Source organism: Neophocaena asiaeorientalis, unplaced genomic scaffold (genome assembly GCF_003031525.2).
Source record: "Neophocaena asiaeorientalis asiaeorientalis breed wild unplaced genomic scaffold, Neophocaena_asiaeorientalis_V1.1 scaffold18, whole genome shotgun sequence".
In the NCBI taxonomy this organism is placed as follows: domain Eukaryota; kingdom Metazoa; phylum Chordata; class Mammalia; order Artiodactyla; family Phocoenidae; genus Neophocaena; species Neophocaena asiaeorientalis.
The window spans coordinates 287,104-304,238 of record NW_020172444.1 but is presented as its reverse complement, the minus strand read 5'-3'; the positions used below and the strand labels follow the sequence as shown (position 1 = coordinate 304,238).

The following is a 17,135-nucleotide window of genomic DNA, read 5'->3' as shown; positions in this document are numbered from 1 at the left end:
GCAAAATAGCCACTAAAATCAAGATACAAAATGTTTCCCTCATAGCCAAAAGTTTCCTTGTATCCATTTGCATTCCATTCCTCTTACTGCCCCTAGCCCTAAGCAATGACTAATCTGCTTTCTGAATATTGGAGTCATCTGATTTAGCAATTTCTATTGATCTAAGTTCAAGGTCACTGAATCTTTCATTTGACATCTCCAATCTGCTGTTGAGGCTATCTAGCAATTTTTTTCACCAACTGTACTTTTCAACTTTAAAACTTCCATTATTTTTATTGTTTAGTTTATATTCTCTGTTAAGATTGCAGGTTTGTTAACAGATGCCATATTTTCTTTTAATTCTTTGAACATATTTATAATGGTTGCTTTGAAGTCTTTATCTGCTAAATTCAACATGTGGGCCCAGTCAAGAATCAGTTTCTACAGGCTGATTTCTTTCTTGAGTAAGGGTCACACTTTCCTATTTCTTTGCACATCTAATAATTTTGACTTGAAAATTGGACATTGTAGATAACACATAAAGTAGTAAGCAGACTTTGGCATATCTGCTTCCTAAGAGAGAAGAAGTAACTCATCCAAGTGAAACATCATAGAATGTTCCATAAGTGGGTGACACTAATGAACTAGGCATGAACGAGCCAGCTGATTCACTAAGGCTCAAAAGGAATCAAACACCAGTGCTGAATAAATTAGCTGTGAAGTCAGTATGTCCTCCCAACAAGAAGAAAGAACAGAATTGATAACTAGGTATTTAAAATAAGACAGTTTGATTTTTTTAATGGGTCCCAGAAGAGAAAGCTGCTTTTGTCTCCCAACATGGCAGAAAAATACAATGGGATCTCACATGTGGAATTAAGTAGAAGAAAATCAAGATAACAAGGGAAAGGCATACCAGCTCCTCAGGGCTAGAAAATTTTGCTGTTTACTCAGGTAGGATTATTAGGATCTCAAATTTGTATTTTGGAAACTTCAATATTTACACATGGTGCATTCTTACATTTCTTTGTTTTTTCAAACAGTTCATTATGAAGATGTCAGCCCTTCACAGCCATGCTAAAAGAAACAGACAAAATACTTCTCTATACTTGAAAAGGTTATTTTAAATCAGATACAGGAAGGAATGGGAAAATGAATATAGTTACTAAGGTGGGGCTCTGTAGTGGAAGACCAAACCAGACTGAGAACTCCTTAAGCCACAAGGGAAAGAGTTGATGACCAACTGTCTCTTCCATCCCAAGAAATCCACTCACACTATTTCTTCTTTACTGAAATCTTGTTCATCGCAGCACTATTTACAATAGCCAGGACATGGAAGCAACCTAAATGTCCATCAACAGAGGAATGGATAAAGAAAATGTGGTATAGCAACTAAGACCTGGTGCAGCCAAATAGATAAATAAATAATAAAATATTTTTAAAAAATATGTGGTGCATATATACAATGGAATATTACTCAGCCATAAGAAAGAACAAAATAATGCCAAGTGCAGCAACATGGATGGACCTAGAGATTGTCATACTGAGTAAAGTAAGTTAGAAAGAGAAGGGCAAATATCATATAATATCGTTTTTATATGTGGAATCTAAAAAATGGGTACAACTGAACTTATCTACAAAACAGAAACAGATTTACAGAAGTAGAAAACAAACTTATGGTTACCAGTGGGTAACGGGGCGGGGATAAATTGGGAGATTGGCATTGACATATATACACTACCATATATGAAATAGATAACTAATAAGAATCTACTGTATAGCACAGGGAACTCTACTCAATACTCTGTAATGGCCTATACGGGAAAAGAATCTAAAAAAAGAGTGGATATATGTATATGTATAACTGATTCACTTTGCTGTACACCTGAAACTAACACAACATTGTAAATCAACTACACTCCAATAAAAATGAAAAAAGCAAACAAACAAAAAAATAAATCTTGAAACTTTTTTTTATCACATATGAGTAAAGAAAGCAGTTGTTTTATAGTCTATACTAAGGGTTTTCTACTACAACTTGAACAAAGTAATATTTACTTTAATAAAATTTAAGTACTGGACACAGAACGAATTCTGAAAAAGTTACCAATAAAACTAGAGAAGATGTCAGAGAACAAAACAAAACAAAAAAGCATTTAATTTTCTGTAGGAGTTGATGTGATGACCAAAGTTTATGGAAAACAAATTTAACCCATAGTAAATAATAGTATTCTAGGGGACTTCCCTGGCAGTCCAGTGGTTAAGACTCCATGCTTCCACTGCAGTGGGGTAGGGTTTGACTCCTGGTTGGGGAACTAAGGTCCCTGCATGCCACGCGGCATGGACAAAAGAAAAAGAAAAATAGTATTCTAATGCTTCTCCTCACTATGTGAATTCAGCTTCAAACTTTTTCTAACAGGTGCTATGATAAAACATTCATGTATTATATAAATGAAAATATATATGCATTGAAAATTGGTATATAACAAAGAAAAATTAAAATTTCTGTCTCAATAAACACTACTTCATAAAAATTTGGTACAGGTACCCATAGAAAAAAACACAAAAGCTCAAAGTAAGATAGAAACAAAAGAACATTTTAATAATTTAGGAAAACGAACCTTCATATTTTATAATTTCAAAAATTGGAGGTTGTAAAATATGCAAATATAACATGTTGAGAATGGCTATGCCCTATTTATTACATGTTTACACACCATGAATGATAGGGCTACTGTATTTTCCACACAGCCCTGTGCAAACAAAAACCAATCAAATCTACCACTATAAAATCAAATCAACATTATCAGGTTAAGTAAGACTCTACTTTGCATGCAAGCTTTGTTATTTTACATGTTAGTTAACCTAAACCCACCTGACTGGAGATGTCCATTGCGGCATGTCAAGTTAGTACTGTCATTATAGACGTCCGTTTGTGACTTGGAAAACTGCAAAACTGGCTGCAGCTTCTCTATGCAACAGAGGGGGGTAAAAAAGAAAAAAATAAACAAAAAGAAAAAAATACATGATAAAAAATAAAATGTATATGTGAAAATGAAAAACGAGTCAAGGTGTTACAAAGTTATTACATAATGAAGGGTTTGGCATTTACATAGAATTACCTTTAACAACATAATTAGTAAAAACTCAGACATTAAAATAGCAACAGAAATGAACAAGTGAATGACTATGTTCAAAATATGCATTATTCAGGTTTGGTAACCTGAGGCAATTCTATATCACTACCATCGCCAGCAAATACTTCCTGAATATCTAATATGTCCAAATCATTGTGTAGGGAGAGCAGGATAGAGATACAAAGAGAACATTAAAAAGGCTTTACAGAGGAAGTGGGCTGTGAGTTGGCTGGGATCTGTAAAGACTAAAAAAAAAAAAAAAAAAAAGGACATTTAGGAAAGGAGAAATGACACAGAAGGAAACTGTAAGGAGTGTCTAGGAAACGCCATATTCAGCTACATTAATGTATGTCAGGCAGAAAATAAATGTAATAAAGCAGAATGGAATAAGCATGCTGCAGAACTGTGCGTACAGTACCCTACCATTTATTTAAATACACACATGTATACTTGTAATATATGAAAATTATCTCTAAAAAAGACCCAGAGAAACTGGTAATACCAGCTACCTCTGGGGATGGGAAATGAGTGGCTGGGGCATAGCATGGGATGGATGCTTTTCAAACTTAAACTTTTGAAATTTTGTGGCATGTGCATATATTGCCTATTTTTAAATTAATCAAAGATTTTAAAGGATTATTTCAACCTTACTCCCACTTCAGATAACAACAACAAATCCTCTCAAGATCTAGGTCTCTACCTCTAGCACCTGAAGCCCAAGAGTGTATCGGTTTGAGCTTCCTTGCCACTCTACATCACTGCTACACTCTTTCCCCAGTCAAGTCAATCCATATTGTTAGCTGACGAACACCCTGACACTCTACCACTTACTCAGTAGTACGAACTTGCTTTAGCGTCAGTTTTCTGAGGGTCTCAAGGGTTAAATAAAATAACACATGAAGTACTTGCTCTGAGCGTCATTCATAATAGGGCTCAATTTTGACCATATTTATTTTGTTGAAATACTCCAAGTTATCATTACTGATTCTTTCCTCCGGTACTAAAAAGTCGATGAATATATGCAAAAATGTAGCACATATATACTAACTCTTTTAAACTTTCATTTCTAATGTCAGACAAGCAGGCGCCATGCTTGGTTTATGGTACAACCACACATGCCTTTGGGACAGGTTAAATAGCAGCTACCCTTTTTGCACAAAGCACAAAGTACTGCACAGCTTTTGTATCCTAGAACTGGCTGATACAATATACCTTGGAGCCCTTTTTCTGTTGTTAGTTAACAGGTAGGTCATCTGATTTTTCCCAAAGATAATACTCTTCAAATCACCATATTGAGAAAGAAACCATTTGTGTTGGTAAAAGACATAAATTAGAAAGAACTGATTTGTAAATGTCTGATTTATCAATTAAAACTCTTCAATGAAATGTAACAAAAAGTTCACATAAACATTCATTATATAGTAAAAAATAAACAGAAATTAAATCCTTAGTTTTGATAATAACTAAGAATAATAAGTCATCGAACTTTTGTGCAGGGTTTGGATTTATATGCATGAAAACACACACACAATAGCAGCACACAGCTAATGTGAACCTGCTCCAATTCTCTTTTTTTGAAGAAAGTAAGCTTAGTTTAATGCTTTTTTTTTTCTTTTTTTCTTTTTTTGCACGGGCCTCTCACTGTTGTGGCCTCTCCCGTTGCGGAGCACAGGCTCCGGATGTGCAGGCTCAGCGGCCATGGCTCATGGGCCCAGCTGCTCCGCGGCATGTGGGATCCTCCCGGACCGGGGCACGAACCCGTGTCCCCTGCATCGGCAGGCGGCCTCTCAACCATTGCGCCACCAGGGAAGCCCTAATGCTTCTTTTTAAAATGACTAAAGGTCGTGTAGATTAACCAATGATTTAAAATAAAACAAGTCACCTTGCTTCTTGATCCCCTCATGTGCAATCCCCACACAATCATCTCAGTGATCTACTTATAAGGGAAATTTTACCACATAACTTGTGTGCCTACAACCCTTTAGCAGTTTCCCACTGCCCACAGATTAGCACTCAAGCTCCTTTATATGACCAACAAGGCCCTCCATGATCTGCCTACACTTCTTATGCCTGAGCAATCCCAAATTCATGTCTCTACCAGCACCATGCTTTTCCTTGTCCCTGAGTCTATGTTCATGCTGTTAGTTCCTCATGGAATATCTTTCCACCCAACCATTAATAACTTTTATTTATCTTTTTAAATCCCCACTTTAGGTTTCTTCCAGGAAGATTTCTCAGACACCTATTTTCCCATCTCTACAAAATATTTGTGTATCTCCATCCTGCAGTAATGATGATTTATCTATTTATGTCTGCCTTCTCCACTATATCAACAAGAGCCTAAACACAGGACATTTTATCCAATCTATCAGTAAATCTGTTTGCTCAAGTTTCAACTACAATCATAATCCAACCACTTGTTACTCCTGGTATCATCCTGGTCCAAGCCTCCATCATTTTTCTCCTAGCTTACCACAATAGTTGTCCTACTTGCTCTCCTTGGTACATAACATACCCTTGCAACATCACAACCAGAGGGATCCTTTTTAAACTGAAGTCAGATGATGTTACTCCTTTTCTAAAAAATCCTTGTAACTGCTCCCTACTTCACAGGTGGCAAAAGCTCAAATCTTCAGTGACCTGTAAGGTCCTGCATGTTGTAATGGCCGCCCCCTCTGCCTGCCCCATCACCATTAGTTCTCTGACCTCATCTCTACTATACTCTCCTTGCTGTGGCACACTGGCCTCTTTGCTCCTCTCAAACATACCAGATGTGTTTTCTAAGGCTTTGCATCAGCTCTTACTTCTCCCCAGACCACTCTTCTCCCAGATACCTGTAAGGCTAACTTACAGGTCATGTCAACTTCTCCAAGAGGCATATACCCTGACTATCCTATTTAAAACTAAAAACCCAGACCACCTCCCATCTACTCCTAATTCCCTGTACTGTGTTTTCTGTTTTCTCTTCTCCACAAATTTATCACCTTCTAACACATGCAATAACTTATTTATTCTTTATGTTTATTGCCTACTGTCAGTATTCTCCCTGCTGGAATATAAACTCTATGACAAGGATCCTTGTCTATATCCTAAGTGCCTAGAACATGATAACCACCCAATAAATACTTCCCGAGTTAAGAAATAAATTCAGCGCTTCCCTGGTGGCGCGCAGTGGTTAAGAATCCGCCTGCCAATGCAGGGGACACAGGTTCAAACCCTGGTCCGGGAAGATCTCACATGCCGCGGAGCAACTAAGCCTGTGTGCCACAACTACTGGCCTGCGCTCTAGAGCCTGCGAGACACAACTACTAAGCCCACGTGCCACAACTACTGAAGCCCATGCGTCTAGAGCCCATGCTCCGCAACAAGAGAAGCCACTGCAATGAGAAGCCCACGTGCCGCAACAAAGAGTAGCCCCTGCTTGCTGCAACTAGAGAATGCCTGCTCACAGCAACAAAGACCCAACACAGCCAAAAATAAATTAAAAAAAAGAAAAGAAAGAAATTCAGTTTATATCCCTTGGCACCATTCCTGGTACAGAGTAAGGACTTAATAAATGGACCTTGAATGAAGCTAAATTTTTTTAAAAAAGGGTAATTGCCAAGTATACCAGACACCAACACCAAAATTATCTTTTTATCTACAGCAGGTTTTACACTTAAGCTTTGCTCTAAGGTTCACTATCACTAAATTGAAGATATGTAATACATATGAACTCTTCCCATCTTTATCAGAGATGCTACATCCTCTCAAACCAGTCTGTATGGGGAACTCCCAGTTATCATTCTCCATACTACTTAGATACCTATCAGGCATCCCACCTCTGAAAAGCTCCATTTTTTAACCAGCACATAATACACAAATATGCTCTACTATGCACTTGTGCACACTTCTTTTTTACTGTCTTTGGTATATAACTCCCAGATATTCTGCGTTCTCAGAAGACAGGAAAATGTTGATGATGTCTTTTATTCCACCATCTCTTTTTTAAAGTAACATCTTTCATGAATGGACATATAGCACTTTTGAGGATAACAGACAACAACAACAACCAAATATTAATTCTATTAAAGCCTAGATTCATGTTATATTATATATCTTTTTGTCCTCTCCTCTAACAACACAAATAAGAAATTACTAAGTTGCATTTAAAGACAAGTCTATAAATTGATGAGTTGCTTCTAATGTTTTACCATATCACAATTTCAAATACTGATAAAAGATAAAAGCCAACTATTATTCAATTTGAAACATGTTACAAAATGTTCCATAATCAAACTTAATCTGCATCACATACATTTATACTTTGTACATATACTGAAGAGGTGTTATAGCTAAAACACATAGAAAGGACCAACTAGAACAATTAGATAATTATTTTACTACAACAACCCTTGATGTAACATGTAATTTTATTTGACACAGTAATAACCGTCACTTAGGAAGTAAGAAAGCAAACTGTCAGCCACAGAAGTCAGGAGAACACTGCCTTGTTAGCTATCTGAAAACAGTAAGGGTTTCTTTTTCAAAAATGTGGGGCAAAAAATTTATAAATACCATGGACCATATAGGAATGAATGAATAAGTGAATTAATAAAAACCATATGTGTATATACGTACACAAAAGCAGGGGTGGTGATTACACACAGGTAAGGAGATGAACAAAAACCAGCATTTTCGAGTACTTACTATGGGTTAGGTTCCTTCAACAATTCATAGTCACAAATACAGTGAGATAATAATTATCTATTAGCCTCATATTACAAATGAAATAAAGAAGACTCAGAAATGCCAAATAACTTTTCAAAAGCACAGAGCAACAAATAAAGTCTGCCTGTTTACCAAGTTGCTACTATTTCTATCACATCAAGCTATGGTAGAACCACCCAAGAAGGGTGGGTTTTAGTTCCACCTTGTTTGAGGAGTAGATTTACCTTAAGAATATATTTTTAAAACCTATACCATCAAACAGAAGATAAGAAGTTTCTCTTTATAGACCTTTTACAGCTGATGAATGCAGAAAGAATGACAATTATAATGTCACTAGGCGTAAGTCATCAACTGCTGCTAACATCACAAGAAATACTGATGGATAAACACAAAACCACCTATCAAGTAGTCTTATCATTAAAAAATAAAAATCTACTTTCAATCCAATTAAGGCTCTATATCCAACTATCAATTTATAGGGAGGACAGAAGAACATACGAAAAGATAACATGGAGATGCATGGAGCGAAAGTCAGACTGCAGGAAACACTACGTGGAAAAGATCTGGTTCATCAGCAAATAAATTGCAAGAAAAAGAAAAAACAGACTTGTATATTAAAAGATGTATAGTATGGATCTTCTTGAAATTCTGATTCAAACAATTAAATTATTTTAAAAATAGTAGGAGTTATTAAATTTTGAGATACTGACTGCACATTATTTATATATTATATATAAATTTGGACACTGACCATTTTTTTGGCCATTACTTTTATGTTTATGTTAGTATTAAAAGAATTATTGGTTATTTTTTAGGTGTGATAATGGTATTTTGGCAATTTTTTTTGGGCAGTCATGTCCATCATCTCATTTAATACTCACAGCTTCCCCAGAGGGAAGAATCATTACCTTCGTTTTATAATGAAATGAGTTTTCTTTTGAAGGTTTGTTCTAGTTACAAATCAAAGTAAAAAATAAGTGATACACAGGAAATAAGGGAGGGACGGAAAGAAGGAAAACGTTAGAAGGGAAACGTTAGAAGCGACAATCTCCTCACTTTGGCAATTTTATTTTTAAAGCATCTTTATCTTTTAGAGATATGAAATACTTATAAATGAAATAAAAAGATATCGAGAAATTGTTTCAAAATAGTAATATGAAGTTGGGGAAAGTAAGCAGGGATATAAACTGTGGTTGGCAAACTTTTTCTGTAAAGAGCCAGCAGTAAATGTTAAAATATTTTTAAAAGCTATATATTAAAAGGCTTTGCAGGCTGTATGGTCTCTGTATCAACTACTTAATTCTCTCACTGTAGCATGAAAGCAACCAGATAATATACAAAGGAATGAGAGTAGCTTTGTGCCAACTTACAAAAACAGGCAGTGAACTGGGTTTAGTCCATAGGCTATAGTTTGCCAGTCTTAAATCAAGACCGACAATGAGTTGATAATTACCAAAGCTGAGTGATGGATAATTAGTTCAATAAACTCTTCTGTTTTGTATACGTTAGAAATTTTCATAAGTTAAAAGAAAGCCTAGAACACATTTTCAAGTTCACTGATTTATTTCCATCTGCATTTAAAGTTTCATTAAACTTTAAAGATTTTAAATCTTAAATTTTAAGATTTTAAATACATCTCATTCCAGTTATACAATTCATTAATTGATACCTAATAGTTGTAAACGGTCCTTGGCCATAACCAAATTAGTCATCATTTTAGCTTGAAGGCGTCTAGCTCTTTCACACTGTTCACCTGAAAGAAAAAGCAGAAAAAAAGAATTAAAATATCTACACTTACCTACTAATGCTGCTTCAAGATAAATTATCATACCAACTAATCTCATGGGGAGTCATAGTCTTTATAAAAAGACTATGAAATTAACAAAATATCAGTTTCAAATAATATCTTAAAAAAATCAGTTATAGTTCCTTATGATGGTTTCAGACCTATTGTGGTATTTCATGGATTTTACGGGTTTTGAGACATATTTTTCCCCCTACATTTAAAACTCTTTGAAATTGGGAAGTGTTTTAAAACCTGTGCCAACCTACTAATGCTATCAGCCAGGCTGCAGTCATAACATAGTCTGTCACTTCCTCTGCATACAAAAATTTTGTCATAGATACTAATACTTCTGTTATAGCTACGTCTAAATAAGATTAAGATAGCATATTCAATAAGGTTAAAATTCAAATTCTATGTGATAAGAAGAGGATGTGTCATCGTTTAATTGACATTGTTTTTTCTCTTGGTACAGTTGAAGGCATTTTTGATTCAATGAAATACTATTTTTCTTATAACCAACTCATTTACTTCTAACTCTTCTTCTATGCATTTGGCAAAGAACAGCAAATATATTTTGTACATAATTCATAAAGTCATGCTCATAAACTCATGAAAAGTCTCCAAGACCCAATCTTCCATATTTACTTGTTCTATTCTGCTCTCTTTTATACAGGAGACCAGTAGCTAGAGAAACAGTCAAAATAAAAAGCAGAGATTACAAAAAAAGGTAAATATTGGACACATTATAGTTACTGGAGATTAGCTGATATAAGTTATAGAATCAGCCAGCCAGATAAAATATCCACTGGGTGGACTGATACATAAGGCTAAGATTCTCAGCCCAAACATTGTAATTTTTGCTTCTGAATTTATTTTAGCTATGATAAGCTGAAGTACTTTACTCATATAATAGTGGTATCCACATACCACTATTCACAGCATAGTATTTAAGAATTCAGGCTCTGAAGTCAGACTGCCTGGGTTCAAATCCTGACTCTACCACTTCCTGCCTATGAGACCTCACACAAGTTACTTAATTTCTTTGCACTTAAGGTTTTTCATCTGAAAAATAAGGATAATGGTAGCAGCTTTAGAGTGTAGGGTTGTGGTGAAATTAAAAGAGATAATACGTATGAAGCACATACAATGATGCTTGGGCACATAGTATGTGTGCAAGAAATATTGTCTACATATTTAAAGGTAATATTAGACTCTGATTTTTTTTTTTGGCTGCGTTGGGTCTTCGTTGCTGCACGCAGGCTTTCTCTAGTTGCAGTGCGCTGGCTTCTCATTGCGATGGCTTCTCTTGTTGCGGAGCATGGGCTTCAGTAGTTGTGGCATGCAGGCTCAGTAGTTGTGGCTCATGGGCTCTAGAGCGCAGGCTCACTAGTTGTGGCACACAGGCTTAGTTGCTTCATGGCATGTGGGATCTTCCTGGACCAGGGATTGAACCTGTGTCCCCTGCACTGGCAGGTGGATTCTTAACCAGTGTCCCACCAGGGAAGTCCTTAGACTCTAATTTTTAATTTGATGTGACAGGAAAGTAAAGATGAGAAATAATTGTTTTGGTTTTAAAAAGCCATGTGTGAATCAAAGTCAGACATTACAGCTCATATTTTAACATGCAGTCGAGAATTACCCACAGTGTAAAAGGGAGTCTGTGAAATAACCACTCCTTCCCTGCCTCGACAATGAGGAAAGGATGAGGTTTCAAAAACAGGTTTAAAAATAGGGTTAACATATCATGAACAGCGGTTCCAAGGAGGACACAAGTAATACAATAATCAAGTTTGAGCATATCTGGTTACAACTTCATTTTTAGCATAGGTAATAAAGCATTAACTTTAACAAGAACATTTAAAAATCTGTTAAACACCTTTATTAAGATAAACGGATCTGAAATCAGGACAATCATGTGAACACAATTTCGGATGCTACTAAACAAACGTAAATATAACCTTACCTTGTCCTGTAACTACGACAGCTATTCCTTTTTCTAGTTCTTCAATACCCTTCTTATACCATTCCACAGCTTGCTCCTTTTGTCCTACTTTAAAATAGAAATAATTATTTGTATAAATCACAAGTATACCCTAAGAATGCACTAAACATGTTGCAAAGCATGCTTTTATTAGGATATACATGAAAAAAAGAGTTGTGATCAAACAAGTCTGAAAACTGTTACTCTGTGACTTCTTAGGACTTTAGCATCTTAATGTATATGTGGCTCTGCAAGAGGGAGATATAGACGTCAACGTTTCTCAAAATTTTAGAGCTGTGATTCTTTATTTGTTTATCATCTCATGGTATTGATGCTTATAACCACTGAAATGTTGTATTAGAGAAATAAATATTCAAGATTTTATTTTAAATAAATGGTTTTTAAAATATATACTATTAGGAAAAATAAATACGGTTTCAATAATAATGAGGAAAAAAGCATTGTTTAATCTAACTGTAGTCAAATATGATGTAATATGTTCACGGGTGCTCCTTTCAGAGTTAGCTTTTATTTCATAAATGATTGCACCATGAGAACTGGTATATGAGATTACAAGTGTGGCCATTAAGTAACACATTTCTATTTTCTTTGAAACATGACAACATTTATCCTTGATCCAAAATTAATCTTCAAAAGGACCTAAAAATTCAGCATAATCAAAATATGTGTAGGATACTTCTTTAAAGTGTTAACAATTACATGCAAATTTCATTGTTTTTAAAAATTAGTTTCTTAGTCCTTAGAATCTGCAAAGCCTCATAAGTGGCTAACATAGAGATACAATAAAGCAAAGGTGGAAATCATGCATAAGAACTGTTTTTCATTTTTCCCTACTCATGTCCCTATTTAATCAAACAAAAATTCCCATGCTATTCTTTAATTTGAAATTTCAAAATCAATAAAATATCATGACTCTCTTGATAACACAGAATAGATGAAGTCTTATTATAAACACCACACAACAACTAAGAAATACTGTCCCCTTACGAGTGTGTACCTCCTACCTACCCTCCTCCATCCCCAAAATAAATCACTAACTAGATTTAGCCCCTTGGACAGGGTAATTTCTTACTTATTACCCATATAAAATGCCATTAGTATTTTACACAGTGATCCAGAGTAAGTGCTCAATAAGTACTTGATAATGACACATGAAGAAATTATTAAGAATCCGTTGTAAGTCAATTCAAACTATTTGGATGCTTACCTTCTAGTTTTTTATGAAGAAAATATCTGCTTACATGTATTCTTGGTTTTTTAATTTTAAAAAAGGGGTAAATTACAGAAAACAGTAAAATAGCATTTGCATTCTGTGTGGTGGGAATATTGATAACAATATCGTATTTACTTAAAAATTTTAAAAATGAACTGCAACTTAACAGATACAACAGAAGTTCCTTTTTTGTGCCTCTTCCCATTCTCATGCTCCTTTCCTTCCCAGAAACCACTATCATGAATTGAGTGTCTACCTTACTTGTATATATTTTTCTATTGTTCCTACTTTATTTATATCATTTTATTTTAAAAATTTGCATTGCTTTTTAGATCTATGTTGCTATACAGAGATTAGTTCATTCATTTCGACTCTGTATAGTATCCTATACCATCCTACAATTTATTTCCAACTACCTCCTATTAAAAGATATATAGGTTGTTTCCAGTTTTTCAATATTTCAAATAGTTGCAATGAACATTCTTGTACCTGTCCCCCTATGTACATGTGCCAGTTTCTTTTGAGTATATGCTTAAGAAGTAGAATTGATGAGTCATAGTTCATCACATATTCTCCATTTACCAGAAATCAACAAAATGCTTTTTGAGAGTGCTTGAGCCAATTTATACTCCTAACAGCAGTGTATGACAGTTCTCACTGGCAACATCTGAACAAAATCTTTTAAGGCGTTTTACCACATTAGGGAGGCAAGTGAAATGACTGATTACAAATAAAATCACATGCTCAATAATTACTCTACTACCTAACATTCGTTGGTAACAGGAAGTTGATTTACTGCATTATTTGAATCTCGTTAAGTCAGTGTGACAGTAGAAAATGCATAGATATTTCTTACCTAAAAGTACAAGACCACCAGAGAAAGGATAGACATATAAATTGATGGAACAGAGGGACTTTCTTGGTGGTCCAGTGGTAAAGAATCTGCCGTCCAATGCAGGAGACGTGGGTTTGATCCCTGGTTAGGGAACTAAGATCCCACATGCTGCAGGGCAACTAAGCCTGCACGCCACAACTACTGAGCTCACGCGCCTCAACAAGAGAGCCCACGTGCCACAAACTACAGAGCCCACGCGCCCTGGAGTCCACGTGCCACAACTAGAGAGAAAAACACCCACACGCCACAACTAGAGAGAAGTCTGAGCGCCACAATGAAAGATCTCACATGCCTCAACGAAGATCCTGCATGCCACAACTAAGACCCGACGTAGCCAAAAACAAAAAAGAAAGAAAATTTTTAAAAAATACCAGGGCTTCCCTGGTGGCACAGTGGTTGGGAGTCCTCCTACCGATGCAGCGGACACAGGTTCGTGCCCCGGTCTGGGAAGATCCCACATGCCGCAGAGCGGCTGGGCCTGTGGGCCTTGGCTGCTGGTCCTGCGCGTCCGAGGCCTGTGCTCCGCAGCAGGAGGGGCCACAGCAGTGAGAGGCCCGCATACCGCAAAAAAAAAAAAAAAAAAAAAAAAAAAAAAAATCAATGGAACAGAAGTCCAGAAATAGACCCCACATATATCATTGATTTGACTTTGACAAAGATGACAAGGTGATTCAATGGAGAAAGAATAACTTTTTCAAAAAATGACGCTGGAATAACAGACACCCATACACAAAAAAACTTCACGTGACATACAAAAATTAACTTGAAATGGATCACAGACCTAAATGTAAAACCTAAAAATATAAAATTTACAGAAGAAAACATAGACAAAATTCTTTGTGATCTTGGCTTAGGCAGACACTTCTTAGAACATAAAAATCACAAACCTTAAGAGGAAAAAAGTGGGACTTCCCTGGTGGCGCAGTGGTTAAGAATCCACCAGCTAATGCAGGGGACAGGGGTTCGAGCCCTGGTCTGGGAAGATCCTACATGCCACGGAGCAACTAAGCCCGTGCACCACAACTACGGAGCCTGCACTCCAGAGCCTGTGAGCCACAACTACTGAGCCCGTGAGCCACAACTACTGACGTCCACCCGCCTAGAACCCGTGCTCCACAATAAGAGAAGGCACCGCAATGAGAAGCCCATGCACCACATCAAAGAGTAGCCCCCGCTCACCGCAACTAGAGAAAGCCTGCACGCAGCAACAAAGACCCAACACAGCCAAAAATAAATAAATAAATAAATTTTTTAAAAAGGGGGAAAAATTGATAAACCAGACTTCATAAAAATTAAAAGTTCCTGCTCTTGAAAAGATGGATCTGACAATGTAAAGACAGGCCACAGATCGACTGGGAGAGAATATTTGCAAAACAATATGTCTAATAAACGTCTTGTAAGCAGAATATATAGAGAACTCTTACAATGATTTTTTTAAAAAGTCATTTAAAAAGTGTGCAAAAGATCAAAACATACACTTTACCAAAGAAGAGATATAACATGGCAAATAAACACAAGAAAAGATGTTCAACATCATTAGCTGTTAGGGAGCTACATATTAAAACTCCAAGATTTTAATTTTGAATGGAAAAAAGTTACAAGTCACATTTGCAGGTGTGACTACAAAATGATACAGCCATTTTGGAAGACTTTGGTAGTTCCTCATGACATTAACATATACTTACCACAAGACCCAGCCCTTCTTCTATGTATTTACCCTAAGAAATAAAAACATCAAAGACCTGTACATGAATGTTTACCAGCTTTATTCATAAGAGCTAAAAACTGGAAACAACCCAGATGTCCATCATTTAGTGAACATATTAACAAATTGTGGTACAACCATACATAGACTACTACTCAGCAATAAAAAGAACAAAATACTGATACATGTAGGAACATAGATGAATCTCAAAAACATGCTAAGTGAAAAAAGCCAGACACAAGAGGCTACACACTATATAATACCATTTACATGACATTCACTGAAGACAAAACTAGAGGGACGAATCAGATTAGTGATTGCCAGAGGCTAAGGGGGAGGCAAAGGGACGGACTACAAAGAGGCACAAGGGAGATTTTGGGGTGATAAAACATTCAGTATATTGAGTGTGGTGATGGTTTACACAGCTCTTTGTCATAACTCACTGAACTATAGATCCCTAAATAGGGCAAACTTTACGTAAATTATACCTCAATAAATCTGATGTTTTAAAAGTGCAATACTCCAACATTTATGTATAAGAACATTTGTTGTGACTTGAACTATAATACCAGAACTAAAATTTTGATTACAAGAGTAAGATTAGAAGAGAAAAACTAGAAAAATATTTTTAAAACATCTGTTTGAAGGGAGCAGAGAATTTTCCAAACAGTATGAAAATTACTAAAATTTGGAAGGAGGGGACATTTCACACCCATTAGAATGGCTGTTTTAAAAAATTACCAAAATATGGAAAAGAGAAGAGCCAACAGAGGTGAGCCTATGACTTGGGGCACTTTTTTGCTTGAAACAATTGTCAATTCTGAATGCAAATGTGACCAAGAAACTAAGCAGAGCTTTCAGCAGACTCACGGGACTAAGCTGACAAAAAATGAATTCCAGGGCATGCCAAGGAGAATAAGCGGCAATGATTCCAAGATTTTGGTTGGGACCCTGCATCACTGAAGAGTTATGAACTAGGCCAGCCTGTACGAGGGCTGACACCCACACTCAAATCACTTCAGTCCCCTGAATTAGGGGAAACTACAAGCCCATAAGCTCCTACATGATCATCCTTCTGACTAAATTTTTTTTTTAACTTTTGGTCATGCCATGCAGCTTGTGGGATCTTAGTTCCCCGACCAGGGATTGAACTAAGGCCCTGGCAGTGACAGCGCCAAGTCCTGACACTGGACCGTCAGGGAATTCCCCCTTTTGACTAAATTATGGCAGAAAAATCAAACCTTACAATGGCGTCCAGCACACAAAAGGCCTTCATGATACTTGAACAGTTCTTAGTTTCCCTTACACATTTCCCTCTTTCCTATATGGGCCCCAACAACATTCAAACTCAACCAACAGACTACATCAAACCAAGAGAAGATTGGGATGGCAGAAACTTACAATGGTTGTAGTGGTAGTTGAAATTAATAGCCAATAATGTGAACTACAAGTGAACTACGTAATCTAGGACCAACAACAGCCCAAGAGCCAAATAGAGCCAGCTGGCTGTTTTTGTATATAAAGCTTTACTGGATCACACCCCCTATATGAGAGTGTTGAATAGTTTTGAAAGAGCACTTGAAATAATTATTAAATATATACACTAATATGTATAAAATAGATAACTAAGAACCTGCTGCATAAACAAATAAACAAAATAAAATTCAAAATTCCAAAAAACGAGAGAAATATTTATTAAATGGTTCAACAA

General features: G+C 36.1%; 1 protein-coding gene across 2 annotated transcripts in view; it reads right to left on the bottom strand.

The window, feature by feature from the left end:
* Positions 1-17,135, bottom strand: part of SPAST (spastin) — a 57,224-nt gene that overhangs the window by 28,341 nt on the left and 11,748 nt on the right. Inside the window, exons 2-4 of one of the 2 annotated variants that reach the window (XM_024732165.1) lie at positions 11,573-11,659; positions 9,493-9,576; positions 2,852-2,947 (exon numbers count right to left, since the gene is read on the bottom strand). In XM_024732165.1, the coding sequence (XP_024587933.1) occupies positions 2,852-2,947; positions 9,493-9,576; positions 11,573-11,659 (267 nt within the window). The remainder of the gene's footprint in view (positions 1-2,851; positions 2,948-9,492; positions 9,577-11,572; positions 11,660-17,135) is intronic. The other variant, XM_024732173.1, reaches the window with a different exon arrangement.